This window comes from Habropoda laboriosa, unplaced genomic scaffold (genome assembly GCF_001263275.1).
Source record: "Habropoda laboriosa isolate 0110345459 unplaced genomic scaffold, ASM126327v1 scaffold99, whole genome shotgun sequence".
NCBI lineage: Eukaryota > Metazoa > Arthropoda > Insecta > Hymenoptera > Apidae > Habropoda > Habropoda laboriosa.
In genome coordinates, this window is record NW_017100239.1 from 322,270 (window position 1) to 342,543 (window position 20,274).

At 47.9% G+C, this 20,274-nt stretch overlaps 2 protein-coding genes across 2 annotated transcripts in view; one reads left to right on the top strand and one right to left on the bottom strand.

The window, feature by feature from the left end:
* Positions 1–5,043, bottom strand: part of LOC108571757 — a 9,533-nt gene extending 4,490 nt beyond the window's left edge. Inside the window, exon 1 of the mRNA XM_017933875.1 lies at positions 4,344–5,043. Coding sequence (XP_017789364.1) covers positions 4,344–4,601 — 258 coding nt within the window. The 5' untranslated portion in view covers positions 4,602–5,043. The remainder of the gene's footprint in view (positions 1–4,343) is intronic.
* An 11,076-nt stretch (positions 5,044–16,119) lies between these two features.
* LOC108571777 (ATPase family AAA domain-containing protein 1-B-like) lies at positions 16,120–19,630 on the top strand. Its single transcript, XM_017933912.1, is given in 9 exon segments — positions 16,120–16,254; positions 16,548–16,733; positions 16,883–17,068; positions 17,911–18,125; positions 18,254–18,496; positions 18,560–18,761; positions 18,853–19,049; positions 19,220–19,398; positions 19,477–19,630. Coding segments are annotated over 9 exon segments (1,626 nt in total). The 5' UTR covers positions 16,120–16,190.
* The last annotated feature ends 644 nt before the right edge of the window (positions 19,631–20,274 follow it).

Genomic DNA, 20,274 nt, shown 5'->3' on the forward strand with positions numbered 1-20,274 from the left:
GCAACTACCGGTTGGTTCACCGACTTACCGGTCGAATCGCCGACGAGACGGCGCGTGAGGAATTTTAACTAGAATTCCAAGTGGCGTGGAATTTTCTCAAGAAATTTCTCCTTTACTAATTTTCCTCCCCCGTTCCGTTGGCAGCTCGAGCGGTCGAGTTCCCGAGGACAAAGCACCGGGTATTTTCTGGGTTAGTCGCTCGAGAAAACGGTAGCCCGGTAACGCGATGCTAAATAATATATAGGTATACAGGTGGATGCACGTGCAACACAGGTACAAGCTAGATTAAATCCGGCTCTCTACGAAATCCCAGAAATCGCGGTACCCACCGATCCATGCGACGCCACGGTCAGCAATACTTTACACCTGCCACGCTACAGACCTAATTAGATACGACGGACTTAATCTTGCACGCGTAATGGGGTCGTTGAACGAAACGGGTGTAACAATCCCTTCTCTCGCGACCCGGCTATCGCGACCGACCTACGAGGGATTTCGTCCAAGAATATGAACCTGAAAGTGCCAGGCTCGTCCAACAGGAATAACTTCCTAATTCGAATCTATCTATTTATCCATGTTCGATTTAATAAACTCGACTCTACAGATTCCGACGGCTAGTTTTCGTCGACGAACGAACCTTCCCTAAAGAGGGAGTCAATCCTCGAAGCCACGGAGGGAGCCCCGACTCGATTCCGATCGATCCCTTTGACATTTACCTCCCCTTTAAATTGGACCGCTCCTTTCCATCCAGTTTCCCTTGCAGTCATCCATTTGCGAGCCACGGAATTACTCTACCGGGGAGAATTCGTTTCCATCCTACTACGCTAGATCGATTCGCGATCGTTGGAGTGTCGCGAGTCTCCTTCGTTAATCGTTGAAAAAGTTCATACGGTACGGGAAGCAATTAACCGGTGCATCGTGGACTCGTTAGCGTTGAAATAACGCGTTAGGCTACCACTCGTGTCGGCTTAACGACTCGACTTTGACGGACCAAGTCATGTTGTACAATATTTGACGAACCGCGCGAAGAAACGTCGGCGGAAGGATGCGGAAGCGATAAAAAAAAAAGCACAAGCGACGATTCGATCGGGGAAGGGTTAAGCGAAGAAGGATGGCGCGAAAAGAGGCGCGTAACGGACAACGGGTGATGGCTGAGGAGCGACAGGAAACGGGTTGCGGGACAGAGTAGGCGGGTGACGGAAGCAGAGGTAGGGAATATCGTGTGGTTGAAGCGCAGTGTAGGGGCTTAAACAAAGGAGAGTCGTTAGAAACAAGTGGCGCCGATTAAAAACGCCGACGCCGCGACTCGCCGCGATGCATCGACAAACACGTCGTGTTTTGCTCCGGCTCCGTTTTCCTTTCTTCTCTCGTTCGCGTTCCCTTCTTTCCTCACTCGTGACCGATCGACGAGCGAACTCGCGGTTTTTCCGCCCTGCTCTTTCCGTTTATCCCGACTTGATCCGCGCTGCGCTCAAGTGTCCTCGTGCGCGTAAACCCGGCATACCTGGCGGTGATCGGGAATGGAAAGCTAGCCCTTCGTAGGGAAAAACACAAGGCGTAAAAAGGTAAGAAAGTGCGGTGGGTCAGAGTATCGCAAAAAGGCTTGTAATACCAAACAGCGAGCGAAAGAGAAGAGGAGAAGGTGGAGGAGGAGGAGGAGGATTCCGGTGGTGGCGCGGCAACGTCCTGCGACCTACATCAACGAAAGCGAGGATACATTATTACTATCATCGGAAAGCAAAGCTCCGATGGTGCGACGGCCGCAGGGTGTTTCAGGGTCGGTTGCCATGGCAATGCGCTGGGACAGCCACGGGGTGCAGCCTGGAATATCCACCCTCTTGCCTCTTTTCCGCGATTCTCCCTGCTCCCCCTACGTTCTACTCGCTCTCTCGCTCCTACTCACCACCCCCTCTATCGGCTCTTCCCCGTTTCCTCGCTCCACATCCTACCCCGGCACAGCCCCCACGCGCGCCGTTCTCATTCGGTTGCCGTTCCTGCTCCTGCCGCCGCTTCCAATCCTCCTCCGCCGCTGCTTCTGCCTCCTTGTCCGGCTTCCATCGTGGATCTCCCTCTCTCGGTATCGTTAGCTCCCGGATGGATCGACTCTCTCTCTCCCTCTCTGTTACACTGCCACTACTTTACGCTGCGTCTCCGCTGCTCCATCTAATCGTGCTACTCGTGCGCGCTTTATTTCGTCACACCGGATATCATCCGGTCGCGCGCTTTTGTCGCGTTACGAAGCGCCGCGCCGTCACGATCGATCACGCGCCAGACCGTTTCGCCGGCGTACGATGTAATGCTTACGTCGCGGTGTAGATAACGCGTAACGCGCGTTCCCGCGTAATTGCAAATGGAAACGAAGAACTACGGCCGTCGATACGCGATAACGAGTGTCGTCCAACCTCAGCTCCACTTCTATCGCTTAACCCTCGCGACACCCTTCGGAAAAAGGTCCAGACGTTTCTTTTGCCAAGACTGCTTTTTCATCCGGCCGAGAGCCTTTCCTCGAGCAGCTCGTCCGTTATCGCACACCTTTACCAACGTCCCCCTTGGCTCGAGAACAAGCCAGAATCTCTCTTCGATTAAGGCAGTTGGATCGATCCCGATACCTCCATTCCCTCTCTTCTCCTTCTCCTCCACATCTCCACGCACACACACAGTCTTGCCGTCGTTACGTTCTTTCGGTCCTTTGTTCAGATTAGGCTCGAAAGTTAGAAGGGGACGAGGGGGTAGTAGGTTTCACGAGACGGTCAGAGATTTCTCTCCTCGGAAATTTCGCGACTTTTTCCTCTGGCGTTTCGGTTAGGCAGAGTCTCGCGAGAAAAGAGAAAGCTGCCGCGAAGGAAACGGAACCCTTTCATTCGAGATATCTTTAATCGCGCCGACATAAAGAACGTCTGCGACACTGAAAGTCGGAGAGGTCTCCGCCTAGACCATTCAACGAGCTAGACAATGCTCCTTTTTATCGAGACTACCAACTCTCCTCGCGCAGATACCGCCGCGGCGTCACAGCTGCACGCGCGCATACTCCTACGTAAGTACATACATATATACGCGTGCATTTCTCCTCTTTTTCCTGCGAAAATAACGTGAAATGGAAATCCACAGACCCAGCCGAGAGATAATGGCGCGGTGAGCACATTTATTATATTCTCCCTCGTCTTGAAGGAAAGTTGAAAAGGTAGCAGCGCTTCTGCACGATGGCGATCCATCGCCGCGACTATTTAGTCGCGCGTACCCGAACAAAAGGATTCTCTGTTTGAGAGTCTTTAATATGCGGCTAATGAAATCATACTCATCCATATTCAAAAGATTCCCTACGAAGAATTACCATCCGCCTGGAATACGGATCGCAGACACGAGAATGGATTATCCGGTCGTCTCGCGATTCACGTCCGTGCGTGTACCACCCTGTACCGTGCAAACGAAATTCAGCGTAGGACGTTTACGCCAGGCGACGAGGGGCAAATTAAACGGGCAAATTGCGCTCTATACGCGTCGGACACGAGACGGGGAGGGAAGGGATGGGAAGGGAAGGGATGAGTCGTTGGAGGAAAGTTGGGAACAAGAATAGGGGTAGCAGTGAGCTCGAACGATAAGATCGAGAGCGTAAGCTTTTCTTCGCGGGATCCGGTGCAATATTTTACGGGCGATCGACGATCGGAGTATCCCCTCGTAAAAATTCGTCGGATACCCTTTTCTGCTTGGTCCGCCGCGACCTCCCCCTTTTGGAAAAGGAAGATAGCATTCGCGACGAATCGCAAGAATGTCGGCGGTTGGTTAGCGCGAAACGGTAGATTCGATCTGAAGGGCCTCGAGAAACGGGGAGGTGGAGGAGGGGGGAGAAACGAAACGAACGGTGGAACGAATAGCGGCGGAGGGTAATAAATGGCCAGGATGAATAATAACTCGGTTATTGAAAGAAAATTCCGACCGATACGAGTTCCGAAACTCGGAAGCATTAGCCCAGTTCCAAGAGCTGCGCGGATAAGGCACATCCACCCTCCTTCTCCTTCTTTCGGCTCTCGTCTTCCGAGGTTTCCTCCGAGTGTACGCTTTGGCTGGCTCCGCTACCGACGAGCCAACGTCCCAACCTACCAACCTCCCAGCCTCTTCGTGCTTGCCTCCAAGCCACGTCCGCATAATGGCTATTCAGATAGCGAATCGATTTATTTCCCCGGGGGCTTTCGGATACTTTCGGAGCTACTCTCTCGCCGTGAACTTGGAACGGTTCTTTCTTTTCCCCGGTTCTCCTCGAGTAGCGAAAACTCTTCTCGCGAGTAACGGGACGCGACCAAAGTTCTTCGAAGGTGGCTACGATTCGCGATAAACGAAGGGCTTACCTTGTTCGGATATCCGTTGTAACGGAGGAGCTTCTTGCAGCACTTGCCGCGATTCTCGTAGTAGAACATCTGGACCATTTCTGCACGATCGGTCGCCGCGCTGACGGTGAACGGTGCACCGTCGTTCCCGAAGCTCCTCGACGAGGAGGCCGATTGTTGTTGCTGTTGTTGTTGTTGTTGCTGCTGCTGCTGCTGCTGCTGCTGGCCCGGTGATTCCCGGCGGCCGATCGGCACGCACGGACACCACCCCGAGACCATCACACCGATCGACCTGGATCCACCTCGATCCACCTTTTCGTCCCTTCACCCTTCGCCAATCCCTCTCTACCTTCGCGCAACTTTGCTTCTCATCCTTCTCACCTCCTCCTTTTCTTCTCGATTTCTTCCCTTCTTCGCAACCCGATCCAACACACTTTCGCCCCTTTCTTTCTTCCTTTGCTCTCCGTTGGCCTTCTCGTTTCGCGCCCTCCCACCGACCGGCCAAATTTTCACAGTTCTTTGCCACTTTTTCTTCTCCGATCATATATACACGTATAAGTATATAGATAGTTTAGGAAAAATTTGATCGACGTTTGGACGATCCACCTCTGTCGCGGCTAACGTCGTGGTCGTCCTCGCCGCCGCCACCGTCGCCGCCACCGCCGTCGTCGTCGTCGTCGTCGTAATGTTGAAATTTTGTTAGCCTCCACTGGATTATCGAACTTTGCCGCCTTCCTTCACGCGCCACCGTTAAGCACCAACTGAAAAATATCGATATTGCTTCGCAAAAGTGCCGGGTGTATATTATAGAAGAAGAAGAGATAAATGGAGGTAATAGAGGTAACGTTACGCTACGCGAATATCGATTCTTTCGAACGGCTACGGCTACGGAACGAAAAAGAAACCCGTTCGGGGAGAGAAGCGTGTACGTAGAGGGACGGAAGCGAAACCGAGGTGAATCCTCCGAGAGATTCGATTACGCTCGAAACTATCTCCTGGTAGAATTTCGCGACATTCGCGAAACTCGAGGAAACCGTTGAAATCGATCGCGCAATTACCCGATTCCGGATAAAGTTAACTTCGAGGCGGATGGAAGTGACGCGCGAGTTCCCCCGAAAAGAAAAAGGGTAGGATTTTCTAGGGAACGATTCGGCGATCGAAGTTAATCATTTTCTTCCGTCGCGAACGTTATTCCGCGGAAGAAATTCCAGCTCGACCACGCGGCAATACCGGCAACGAACGCGAAAAAAACAACGCGCGAATTTGCAATTCATGAGAGGAGTCGACGGTATTTGTCGTCGGCGAAGCAGCGATATTTGCAGGATACGCTACGCGACCTAGTTCAAGGATGGCGCCGCCTCGCCTCTTTTATTTCCCTCCTTTTTCTCTCTTCGCTCCCTTGCGACCAGCAGCTTCACTTCACACACACGCGCGCGCGTTACTATCGCGTACACCTTTCCATCGAGATATTTCTCACAAAGAAGGCAGGCGAAAAACGATTAAATTGAAGAATTCCGACGGTAAAGGCTAGCTGTCTGCGAGAGATAACGCATCGGTAAGGGACTCGGATTTGCACTGATAACGAAACGATAACGCGTATTCCGTGAAATAAAATAGTTGGACTTTACTATAGGAGAAATCGATGGTTCGATTGCCTTCCATAGGCGGAAGTTTCGCGCGTCGACTGATTTTTTATTCGACGCGGGAAATTCTGCAAGAAAATCTATACGATGATCCGGACGTTTACCGACTGCGGAAAAAACTATCGGAACGTTTTATATGGAGCTTTCGATAGAGGACGACCGATTGGCTGGCCGCGGCGGGGCGTCCGAGAGACAGCAAGGGGCGGATGCGGCTAAATGGAAACCGCAGGTTCGGCGAACTCTCGGAAAATCGGACGGAAACTCGCGCTTCTGACCGATCTGTACACGCGGCTAGCTTCGCCGGATATAGTAAACCGGTATCGAGCGATGCGGTTTCATTCCCGCTAGAATCGAGCGCGTCGAATCGAACCTCCGTGCAGATGGGACAGCTCGATCCATCCCCTTACATTTCCCTGCTTTACTTCATTTACCTACGCGTACCCAAAAGTGCCGCAATCGCGATAACTGCAATTCGAGCCTCCCTCTTTTTCCCGCGTATTACACCAACCTTCTTCCATCCCTCCTCCCACGACAATTACACACCTCTGCCTAATCTGACAACGATAGATTTCTCACTCCCCCCCCCCCCCCCCCTAATTCCGTACTCCCGTTTCATAATTGCTACACTTCCTATCAATTACGCCTGTTCTCACTGTACGTCGTTGACAAGTAGGTAAACTCATTTTCTAATCAGAGGCGAGTAGATTTTCTTTCCGTGTTCTATAGGTGCCTGAAGGCATATAGCTGGCGATGGAAAATTGAAAAAGTGTCGTTTCAGTGGGCTTTTCACGCACGAAAACGTGACCGACGTCTTTATCGTTAATAATACTTTTCTGTGGTCGTTGGCAAGGCAAACTCCTAAATACATAGAAGGCCGACGACGTTTCTCTTTTTTTATCGGTGGAACATCCGTACGAGTAAAACTCGAAGGTACAGCCCTGTGTGGCTTGGATGAAACGCGGTTCGGAGACCCATTTCTCTCGCTGCGTAATTACGACCGTTGTAAATACGCGCTGGAAAAATTGCGTTGGGAACGTGGATGAACGGTTAAGGGCGATTTCGGAAAAGGGGTTGGATTTGCGAGAGACGCGACTTGGACGAGAACGTAGAACCAACATAATACATATACAATCAATTAAAGGAAGGAACGACGGAGGAATTTGTTCTGGACAAGGATCGTGCGTGGAGCATGGAGCGTGGACCGTCCGTGATACGCTTTAATCCGATAACAATCCGTCGAAGGTGGAAAAAGAATTACGTAGGAAAGAAGGAACGTATGAGACAGACGTACCTCGATTGGAAGGCGGTCGATGCACGGCTCCGGAGGAAATTCGTGGAGAAAAATCCATCGTTGTTTCGTTCATTGTTTCCCGGGGAAAATCCAGCCTGGAAGGTTCGCCTCCATCGCGTCAACTCGGCGATTGCGTTAAAGTGGCACGAGCCATGGGAAACGTGCAGAAGAGTACGAGATGGAGCACGCAAGGAGAAGAGGAAAGAGTAACGGAGTGGCAGAGGCAGAGGGAGAGAGAGACAAAAGGGGAAGAAAGAGAGGAAAGGTGGAAGAATGGTAAGACGAGATTGGAATGGGATAAAGGCGAAAGTTGTCGTGGTGATCGGTCTAGCGGAGAGAAAGAGATTAAGGGGAAGAGAGAGTGAGAGGGACGGGGAGGAGGAGAAGAGGAAGCGAGAGAGGAACGAGGCGCGCAATCGAAATAAAGCGAGAAAATGTCGCGCTCGAGACGGCGAGCGAACGCGAACTAAGGGGGCACGGGCTCGTCGGCTCGTCGCGCTCGGCGTCGCGCTCGACGACGAGCGGCGCTTCCTTCGATTCGACGGCGCAGGACAGACTGAGAGAACTCGCCTACCGTCCGCTCACCCTTTCCCCAGCCGACCCCCTATAGCCCACCCGTTCTCCTCTCTCCGCTCTTCGCCGCTCTTCTCGCCTAGCTGACACGCGTGCCTTCCTTCCGTTCCTCTTCCTTTAGACTTTAGACGCTCCAATTCCTCGCTCGACACCGACCGACGACTCTTCGATTTCCTTTCCTCTCGCTACCTTCGTCTTCTTCTTCTCGCGCGCTCGTTAACGACGCCAGACACGAGACGCGGCGCGGCGCGCGCGTTACAAGACGATATGCCACGGGAAACAAGGGGATGCGCTTCTATTCGCGGTCCATGTGCGGATCAGAACCGCGCACGCGCCACCATAAATCACCCTGTGAACTCCACGAGCCGCGTATCCGCTGTTCGTCCGTGCGTTATTGTCGCGTGTTACGCGATCTCCTCCTTCCCGAGGGACGATTCTTCTATTTTTTTTTCCTGCCGCGATTGAAACGTTTAAATGCTAATAGCTAAATTTCCCTATCATTTCGTCGACTGTCAGACGAAAACCGACAGCTTGGAAACACCGACTGGCCGTAGACGAAGAAGAATTTCGAGGAGGAATGGTATTTCTATCTTTAGACACTGTCGGGGACAGGCAGAGCGAGTGTCGCGTAGGGTCGTTTGCGAGGAACGTGTCCGAGCGAGAGAACCGCGTTTTCGTAAAGCCGCTGCATTCGAAGGCAAGCGAGACGGTGCCTGAGCGGCGAAGGAGATTATATACCCCTGGCAACCAGATCTGCCTACGAATTTCGCGTAAACGCGTGGCCAAGCTTAACAGAGCCCTCACGTCTCGAGGTCTAATCGAGGAAGAACGTTCTGACGCGAGTGAACTTGACGTTGACGGGGAACGAACGCCAAGCGACGCCAATGTGGATAACTGCCGGTGAAGTTTAGACAAAGCCGCGTAATCACGCGATACGCCGCGAGAGACTCGAGTTTGCTCCAGGCACGAGAGACGCGTCGAAAACCAACTTATCGATATCGCGGCTATCGTCCGCGTACATCGATAATACCGTTTCCTTGCTCGAATCGTCATTGTACGTCTACCTGTTGCCGTGCGCAGCCAGTTAACCAATCGGTTGACCGCAAGGTACGTCGACGACGAATCACACGGATCGGTGTATGAAAGGAAAGGAAAGGAAAAGAAAGGAAACGAACCGAACGATTTCGACACGAGCATCGAGCGAAGAGGGGGGGAACGGGAAGATTATTTCTCGCCGTGCTCGGTGAGACTGCCGCTTAAAATCGCCACCCTAACGAACCTATTTACATTCGATAATTAAACGAACGCCCACGCAGCGAAGCGTGTACGCGCGCACTCGAAAACAAAACTGCACCCCCGACTCGTGAGGCTGCCCTCCGTCGACGATCTCGATTAATGATTCAAGTTTAAAACCCTTCCTCCGTTGTCTTAGGAACATGAATGGACGCGGTATGAGTCAGGTCCCTCTCACGTAATACAGAAAGGCATTGTCCTGCCACCCTTTCTGCCTCGATATCACCGCGAGCTCGGAGAAAATCGCGCGCGAGAGGAGGGCGCGTAACTCGTTGCATCGGCAAACGAATAAACACGAAAATAGCGGGAGCAAGAATATATAAACGGAGGCAGAGCGATGTAACGCGACGGAACAGCATTGGCCGTGTTCCAGATTTCCCTAAAATCCCCGCGGGAAAGCTATTTGCCGAAGTTATGGCGGCAGGAGGGGGGCGTAGGGTCGATACTCGGTTTCGCCGAGGATATAAGCGGATTTTTTTACACGCGCGATAATTGAAGCGCGCTCATTGTTTCCCGGTCCCTTTACAGAGAGAGAGAGGGTAGCCCCTTTATCTGGCGCGCCTTTCATCGGTCGGCTTTTTCGTAAACAGCGGCCCGCCGACTGGGCTGCCGGCCGGTTGCGCGAAAAACGAGCCACGTTAATGGATAAACGGACAGCATAATGGTGTCTGCGATTTCGAGCATTGTTTCAATTTCTAGGCAGCCGCGCGCGCCTACACCACGCTCCGACGATAGCAATTTGGCTGCTCGATAGACCGGACGTAACTCGAACGATGCCCCCACCGATTAATAAAATACGCCTCCTCTCTCTCCTCTCTGCTTTCCACCGTCTTCTACGTATATATGTACATAGGTATGTAAGTATGTGTGATATACATATGTACCTATAGAATAGGCGGAGGAAGCTCGGTTGAAAGAAACGAGCGAAGAAAAGCAAATGGACAGGACATTGTTTGGTTATTAGGTTTCGCTTGTCCCCGGGGCAAGTTCGCGGTCGCGTTCGACTCCATTCGCGTAATTGAATTCCGGCCGTTGGCTCGGGGTCGGAAGGCCGGTTGCGTATTATTGGGTCAGAGGATAGGAAGGATCTTCTTCCCATCGACATTATCCATGCAAATTGCGCGCAAGAGGACGGCAACGGTGTTTCTTCCTGCCGTTCTCTTTCGTTCCGCCTTCCCTCGGCAACTATCCCGTGGAACTTCCCCCGGGCGAGCTTCTACTCCGACGAAAGGAAAGGAAAGGAAAGACGCGACTGGACGTTACGTTTGTTTTGAAAGTTTCGACGGGAAACGTGACCGTAAAAAAGAGGAGAGGCAAACTCGGGAGCGAGGGAAGTTTCACGATGCGAGAACAGAGCATTCGGGATTACGTGGAAACAGTTGGCTAGAGTCTAGGGTCGAATCGAACAAAGCCGAGAGTGGTGGCCTGCGCGTTCCAAAACGAGGTATTAACGCTGGTCGTAGGTTCGCGTGAACTCGCTTCGTTCACCTCTCCGTCGAGGATACGGAATTTCTACCTTCTCGGCACGGCTGACCTTTACGAGGAAACTTACGATTCCTCTACTTGGATCGGTTCGAAGATTCGCGAGACGATTCGAGGGGGTGGTGCGACGTCGAGCGGATCGTGCGTCGCGATAACGAAAGTTCTTCCTACTTTCGTTCCGGCCGTCGCGTCGATCGGTCCACGTTATTCCGACGAAATTCCCGGCCGGTGAACGTGCATCGTAAGCTCCCTTTATTCCCTGCTTCGCGTCTCCGTCGAACCGTTCCATTCCACGCGCGATTTATTGATCCACGCACAATTCCAGTATACCTCGACCGCCGACTCAAACTCGACTGGACCAGTGGCGCTCAGCTTAGTGCCGATATCTTTCGTAAACGGTATAGGTTCGAAAGAGATGGAAAGAGCGAGGTCGAAATACGAAAACGGCGAAAATTCGACCGCTTTATTAGGCAGTTTCCATTACGAATTTAAATATTGATTCTCGCCCCGCTGGCGGACGTAATGGAATCTGAAAAGGCTGGAAACTGGGCTTTGGAGTATCGGTTGGTCCGAGCTCGTGCGCGGCTGGGACCCTCCGCCGCTTTCCTCCTGTGCATTCGGAATGGTAGATCAAAGTTGTCGGTAACTAAGCGAAGTCGAGAGCTATGCCAGTTAATCCACGCTCTCTTCCGTCTATGCGATTCATTATTGTTGAGGGGTTATATTAAATAAACTCGTGCGGAGTAAGCTAGGTAAATAATTATATTTAAAAAGATGTTCGGACAAGACGTAGACAATTGTGTGGCGCACAATTAGGACTGCTTACGGAGCGTGGTGACAGTGTGCACTCCCATACCTGGGGTGTTCGCAGGCATCCCCAAACCATATTTTTCGGACGTATCATAAAACTTACCAACACTCCAGGATGTCGATTTGTCATGCAACACTCATAAACCATTTGCTTCAACAATTATTGAATCGGACATTATAGAAACGGACTGGTGAGACGCGCGCCTCCTCCTTTTCCTCCTTTCGCTTAAAGACACGCGGAAAAATGGAAGGAAGGAAGGAAGGAAGGAAGGAAGGAAGGACGGACGGAAGGAGAGAACGTATCGATCGACGCGTGCGTCTCGGCCGAAGGAAAACGTATTTCCGCGAACGCGAAAATCACTGTTTTCCTTATTGACATTCGGTATTCGGGTTAGAGTGTGTGCAGCACACCAGAGAGAAAAGCAATTCATCTCGGACAGCCATCATCGGCGTTCGTTATCGGTTTCCAGATTCGCGTCCACCCTAACCTACCGACGTCCCTCGAGGGACGGATAGGTACATACATAGGTGTATACACCGATGTTACGCGCGAGCACGTAAGGGACGAACGGTCCTTTTCTACTCCTATCTTGTCTCGTTATGCCCGTTCGTTCGTCGATCGTCCAGAGGCTACTTCTACCTTATTCCCGCGACGATCGGTTTGCTTTACCCCCCTTCTCACGTCTATCCTCGATATTCCAAACGGTTGCAGATTAACCAAGATCCGTCTTCTTCGTATCGATCCCTCCTTTTCGAGACCGACTCGTGTCCAACGAACCTATCCTTGCCCTTTCCTAGTTGTCACGTGGACAAAGGGTAAAGGAATAAATACTTAAATAAATAAGGGTAGCAAGTGGAGAAACGCGATCGTTTGGCGAGCTGCCTGATACGCGTCGTTCCCAACGTGGCCAAGCTTTGCTAGGAGCACTCATTCCGCGTGTAGCTTGATGCGATTGGAGAGCGTGGGAGAGCGGAGCGTGTCCGAACCGATTTTGCGGTCCTCCGAGGCATTATTCTCCGTATCCACATCCGCATCCGCATTTTACCATTCCGGATGTAACGCGCGTAGCAAGATTAACCATTCGTCAATTACCACGACGAACGTGTTTATGGGCCAACTTTCTCAATCACCGTTCCTCTTTTCGATTGGAATATCGCGTCACCTCGAGTACGCTTCGAATTTCCGGAGGTTCGCCACAATTATGCGTCCGTGCGTCCATCTATGCGTATCTGTGGACATTCTGAAGTCTGGACCCTCTGTTTCCAAAAAGCTTCCTCTCCAAGGCTCACCCGCTACTTTTATTACCATTTCCCTGCGGCCTCCCTGCGGAATTCCCTGTGGAATTCCCCGTGGAATTCCCTGTGGAATTTACCGGTGGTTATCGTTTATCCGGAGGGAATCAACGAAGCGCCGGATATTTCGGAAACGCGAACATCAAGAGCCGATATTTTGGTAAGAAGAACGGTGGTAGGTAAGGGGCGGAGGTTAGAAACTAGTTTCTTTCCGAATCTAACGCAAACTTCAACTATTCCAAATATACCGCATTTCCATTAGGTTTCTCGTTAGCGACCCCCGTGAAATCCACTCCCCCGTAAAAAGAATAGAATCGGAAATACTACGGAGTAACCTCCGGACTTGTTCTGTAACGCTGTTCTTCGCTTAGCCAGAGTCTATTATGTCTCTGACAGTGTCTGTCACGGTTGAACGAACCCCGGTTGCCTCGATATTGAAAAGTCCCAATTGTTGCTTCCCTTTCCGCCTTCTTTCCCGACTTCTTTCCTTCTCCCCACCCCACCCCACCCCACCTCTCTCTCTCGGAGAAAAAGGGAAAGATTCCCGATCAACGTTCCAATCGCGTTGGGACGAATGGATAGAATAGATTATTCGACGGAAGGGAGGGAGGCTGTTTTCCCCGGGGACGATTGCGATCTTGCGATCGAAAGGAGCTGCACGATCGCGCTCTCGTTACGATTAGATTCTCTTCGAGGTTAGGAAGGAACACGCTTGTTACGCCCGGTGTCTCTCGCTCGGAAGCCTCATCACGGATTTCGCGTCGAATCATAATATATTATAATTGGACAATTCATAGAGGGTAAGTGCTCGTACTCGCGCCTCTGAAGCGCCCTATTATCACCAACCACCGGCTTTGTAATGCAAAACCAATTTTCTCCTCCCGTTTCACGCGTCGCGCCGCGTCGTCTCGCGGTTCACGACCTCCTCCCTTCTTCGTTTCCTGATCAACCTCTCCTCCTTCTCCTCCTCTGTCGCGCCTCTATTAGAGAAGTGGCTGAAAAATTATCGGAGACTCGTCACCCTCGTTAGATAGAGAAACAAGCGAGACCGTTCGCAGTTTCCTAAATCTTCGGGAATCTTCCTTTTTGCTCGGAACCGCGGCGTTAATTTATAGTGTTACGGTCGATACCGTACGGGCGAAATAATCGAAGGAAAAGAAAAAAGGGGGGACGGGTGAAGCGTGGCCAAGAGGAGTACCGCCTATTGGAAAATCTAACTATTATACGATGCGTCGTCCTGTAGGAGCGGAGCCGACTGACCCCTTCGGGGGCTAAGACCGTGTTTTATTTTGCCTCTCGGGGAACCCATCCGAGGGAAGACGGTATTTTTATTCAAATTTCATTCGAACTTTCCGCTCTACCCACTTCACTCGGGATCGTATTATGCGGCTTCTCTTCAGTAAAATCGAATAGTCCCACTCTAATGCCGAGACTTTGTAAATTTATTCTATTTGCCAAAAGCCGATCGTCGCTTCTATAAATTCCAATTCTCCTTCTCCACTTTGCTCTCTCTCTCGTTCCCCTAATGGACACGAGACGTATTTACGTGTCGTTTTCTCTAGTTCGCGAATAGACAAGACCCGAGGCAGTCCCGTACGCGATAAGAGTTGCAGGTGTCGGTGGCAATGTCAGCGCTGAGTTATCGTTTGCCGCGAAGTCGAGCCACGTTTTGCCAAAGGCGGCTAAAGCCCAGGGGAGGAGCAGAGGGCGGGTTTGAACGAGGCCGGAACGTAAGCCAAGACTCGTAAACACGAGTCGAGCTTTCAAAGGAAGAGAAACGAACGAGAGAGCCCAAGTAATTTCATTCCTCGATGAAGAGCCGCTCGTCTCGGTCGTCTCACATTGTCAGACGTAGTTGAGCAAATTCGAAAATTCTTCGAAACACTCCCCGACACCGACGCTGACATTCGATATCGCGGGGATGACACGGTGACCGCAAGGCCGAAACGGGAAAATAGCTCGAGACGGGAGAAGAGGAGAAAAGAAGAGAAAAGGACGAAAGGGGGAAGAGTAGAACGGGCCGCGAGCATTCGTTGCGACAGTAGTTGCAGGCACGAGAAGAGTTGCTAATGATTCGCTAACGAGATACGTGCCCGGTCTGTTTCCTACCGAAACGAAAGAAAAACCGGGTGCCTTAGGAATAACGGAGATGCTCTCTTCCTCTTGAGACTTCTTCCCTCCCTCCCTGGCTACCGCCGGTGACGAGCTTCGTCTTTGTCTTTATCTCCTCGTTTCTTCCTTATTTCCTCACACTTAGACTCTGTGTCGTCGTCGCATCTTAAATCCACGTTGCTTCGCCGTTTTCTCCCAGATTCGCGACTCGTGATCGCAAAACAACTAGCTAGAGAGTACGACAAAGGAGATCCGACTTTACTCTCGATCCAGACTACATAGTTTTATTTCCGACCACTTTACCTCCCAACTTTTATTCACGTGTCGCCGGAAAAGCATTCTCGTGTCTCGACATCGACTGCGCCTAATCTATCTTTCCCTTGGAATATTTTAGACACGATCCTGGCCCAACTTCCCTCCGAATCAGAAAAGGAAGAAAAGGGAAGGCGGGGCCGCGAAATGGTAGTTTTAGAATTTCGGGGAAATGACGAACGTCGATCATCGGGATGACCGATCGGCGACAATTCCTATTTTTCCCCAATGTCGTTCGACGAGCATTCGTATTCATCTGTCACGACGTGCACGGAGTAAAAGTGATTTCCTCCTGTCAGCATTGCCGCTGCTGGACACCGACATTGAGCAATCTCTCTACCGCGTCCCATTACTCGTCAATTACCGATAGAAATCCTTCTTCTCTTTGTGTCAATTATTTTACGCCAGGGTTCGCCTTTCCCTAAATATTCTAAACGAACCATTTCACTCCCCTTCCCCAACACACCAAACAGGAATCGCCGACCGCCTGCCCACACTTTTTTACCTTAACTTCCCTCTTTCCTCTTCCTCTTCCTGCGGCTTTTAAAAAGTCTGAAATATGGTGAAACTTTCAGTCACCGACGACCGTTATACGTAAACGGTTCCCGCCATTCCCAATCCGTTCGTAATTTACAAATGAAACATTTTCCATCCTCTCGTTGAACTCGTTAAACCAGCAATTTTATTTTGACCAGACGAAACCCACTCAACCTTTGCACGTCCGTTTTCTCCTATTCGAATCATGAAACAGTTGCAACGCGTTAACGAAGAATAAGTAAAAATCTAATAACGAAAATACGAATTCTCACTTATATGTGTACTCGACGCTTCTTCTACAATTCCAATCAACTACGTGAAAACCATTGAAATATTTAAGAGGCAAGGGCTCTTTTGTCGATGTGCACGATCCTGGTAAACGAACCCGCTCAAGTAGAGCCGTGTAGGGGAATTCGTAGCTCACGAACTCATACCAACCAACGCCCCATGAATCACGTTAACTATGTGCGTATAGTGGAAGCATAGTAAAGTAATAACAATCTTGTTTCGACGTTTCTCGAGATGGCAGTGCAGAACACGATCGCGAGTGTTGCTTCTTTCCTATTTTTATTTGCCGTGATAGGTGGTAAGCGGAAATTTGTTTCGGTAGAAATTCTTCGTATTATCGAATACAATTCAGTGAAAACTTGTGACAACGTACAGTGTTTAAAGCGAACCATGTACACACATTTGTAGTATTTTCCAGAAAAGTATTATGTTCGCAACCACGGTGCTTGCGACAAATATTCACAGATTACGATTAAAATCGCGTTTTGACAATTGCAGCGAGGAAAATTAAGCACTTCGGTTACGCCCAGTTTTAGGTTATAAAGCAACGTTACCTTCCGTCAGTCTTCAGCTTTTGTTCGTTCATTTTAGGTACTGAGGCGGTTCGTTGCTATCAATGTAGTAGTGACACTGACCCGAAGGGCGAAGATTTATGTGGGGCTTATCAAAAGTTTGACAAAGAGAAAAATATTGCTATCGATTGCAACAGCGAGGAGTCTCACATGCCTGGCACGTTCTGCGTCAAAATAACGCATCAGAGCCCCCGTGGTTTTATTTGTAAGATACATATTCTTTTTTAACGTCGCATCTCTACACGCGTTTGTTTATCTTTTTTTCCGACTACGTTAAATTCGCGTACTTTCGATCGTTAACCTAAACTGCTGATCTAGTTTCGTTCAGTTTGTTATTTCGAATGATTTTTCAAGGGGACGGTAGATGGCGGCAAGTGATCCGTCGATGTTCTTCCGTGGCCAGTACCGGAGTCACGGGCGTTTGTAACTGGGGGGTATACGAAAATGGGGTGTATTGGGAAGAATGTTCCTGTTCGGAAGATTCTTGTAACGCAGCCTCAACTCTACCATCGTTTTCGATTACGATCCTATTATTGCTTGGTATTTCGATTGCTATATTTTCTTCGAGATAAATATGTATAGTTAGTATGTATAAATCAAACACGTTCTTAAATATCCGTCCATTTTATATCACATTATTGTAAGTTTTATCAATAAAAAGCCAAAAATCTACACTGTCACCTATCATTTTTATCTCTTTTCAATTAAGTCGAAATTGTATTTTACATTTAATATTCCAACTATGTATAATCTCTAGATCCGATGAATTGTATTATTAACAGAAATTACCGATTACGAAACACCCTAATTGACGATGAGGTAAGATACCACCATTTCACTACTTATGTATATTCTGTATTTATACTGTGGATATGTAAGCATGCGTGCATATATGTATGTACGTAAATACGTTACGTTAAAAGAATAACGAACACGTGCATGAAGGCAATAGCAGCAGTGTTGGTAACAGTAAATAAAGAAATGATTTATCTAATTTATATAAGAAAGCAATTTCTAACATTTGAAACGGCATCTTAACGTCTTATAATATAATTTGTATAGTGTACTGGTATATGTGTACCTATGCATGCACACATACACGTGCCAAGAACGCGCTGCTTCGAGCACGTGGGTCTAATACCCTGTATGCAAAACTCGAGTCACGCTTAATTAGATATTATATTGGTAGTTCTGACTGTAGTGGGGAATTTCATATTAAAACTGTTAATACTTCGTGTATACATACGCAAACGATTTGCGCATGCTATACGCTTCCGTCTCGTTTCATTGTATACAACTATTCTTTCTGTAACGAATCCTTCAAGTTACAAGTACGAGCAGTGTTTAAAGTGGCATGTGATATTCGTGAAAAGAGGTTTTAGCAACTACTGTAACGAACACAGTAACTTGCAAGTGAAATTCAAATAAATTCGCATAAACGATGAATATTGCGGATGGAGTTGGATATACGCGGTCAGAAGTATTCGTGCTTGTAGCTAGAGTAACTTTTATTGCGGCTTTTGGATTCTTCAGTATGAAATGGCTTATGAACCAACTTGATCCCACGAACAATGCAAAAAAGAAAGCGAAAAAAAAGGTCACACATTAATCACTTGATATTTGTACAATTTCTCTCTTACATAACCTTCACTCTTCACGCACCAAAAATATCACTTCATTTTTGATACACTTTCTTCGAAGAAACACTTTTTAAATCTTTCGTAGGCACGAGAACAGTTACGAAAATTGGCTAAAACCGATAACCTATTATGGTCAGTAGACATGGATCAATTAACGGATTATGAAATGATGATAGCTAATCACATAGTGGATCCTAAAGATATTCGGGTTTCATGGGGAAATATTGCAGGTCTTGAACATGTTATACAAGAACTCAAAGAAACGGTTATATTGCCCATACAAAAAAAGGAATTATTCGAAGACTCTCAGTTGACTCAAGCACCAAAGGTACATGTATATGCCGTTTAATTACTAAATAATTTCGTATTCTAACCTATAAATTCGTTTTAGGGAGTATTGTTACATGGACCACCAGGTTGTGGCAAAACTATGATTGCCAAAGCAACTGCAAAGGAGACAAAAACATGTTTTATTAATTTAGATGTAAGCATTCTAACTGATAAATGGTACGGGGAAAGCCAGAAATTAACTGCAGCTGTCTTTTCATTGGCTGTGAAACTTCAACCATGTATCATTTTTATCGATGAAATAGGTGTGTGCGTGTGTGTGTGTGTGTGTGTGTCAGAAAAGCAAATTTATCCATTGTACACCTTTGGTGTTTTCATCTTTCCCCCCTTTTACAGATTCATTTTTAAGAGCACGAAATTCCCAAGATCATGAAGCAACAGCAATGATGAAAGCACAGTTTATGTCCCTTTGGGATGGACTAATCACAGATCCTTCTTGCACAGTTATAATAATGGGTGCTACTAATAGACCGCAGGATTTAGATAGAGCTATTCTTAGACGTATGCCGGCTACTTTTCACATTGGTTTGCCGGTAAATCAAATTTATGTAAAAATCGACTGCTCTCGCTCGTATGCACGTTTCACATGTTCGTGTGTAGAAATATTTCCGTTAACATTCTACGTGATACGAAATGCCCGGTATTTATACATGTATGTGTGTATATATACATATGTATGTATGTATGTATGTGTATATTTCAGAATGAACAACAACGAATGCAAGTGTTGAAACTGATATTAGATCGTGAGCCAATAGCTGAAAATGTGGATGTAGGAAAACTGGCAAAAATGACCGAAGGTTTTTCTGGATCGGATTTACAAGAACTTTGTAGAAATGCATCTATTTATCGTGTTCGAGATTATTTACGGTCCCACGCACAGTTAATACTTGTTTTTAATCATCGGTCTTTTAATCATCAAATTTCTTACACAAACTTACAATCGATATTTTGTTTCAGAGATTCGGTTGGAAGTACCGATGCATGCGGTGAGGAATATCACGACGCTGTGCGTCCTATAACAATGGAAGATCTTCTTACATCGTGCAGAAAAATAAAAACATCTAAAATACATACGGGTACTTTTAGTGCGGTCAAATCTGATTTAGATTAAGCAAAAAATAATATCTATGTCAATTTAATTTGAAATTTTATTTTCCAAAAGAAAAAAGAAAAAATTTAGAAAAATATAATTTTATAATAGTATTTCTTATTTCCATGTATTTCAAATGTTTTGTGTTTATATGATAGAAAAATTTATTATTGAAAGTGTACGTTCTTTAAATATGTACACGGCGCACCAGAAAAAAGGACATACATATACGGATGTATGTGTGTACAATATGAAACTTGTATCCATGAAACAAGGAAAAATTTGATTACGATTAAAAACAAAGCAAATCTTCCAGTACTTAAATGTTGTCGTTGCAATTTATCGCGTCGAGGTTTTTACTATTTAACGGATTCAAATTTACTCTACCGGAAGTTCTTCAACACATGCGCAATTTTTTCGAGAGTCACTTCTGTGTGCATGATATGTCTGTGCGTGAGTGTGTTTATGTTTGTATATGTGATTCGGAGTAATATCGTACGAAATAATCAAATACATCTTAGTTATTATTATGTAAATTAATCCGTACTATTTTTAAATTTGCAAGTATAAACTTTTGTATCTATCATTGTACAGATAACAGTTCGTGATAGTCGGTCAGAAACAAGCAGATGTTCCAAATGTTGTTATTCTTCGCAATTAGTACG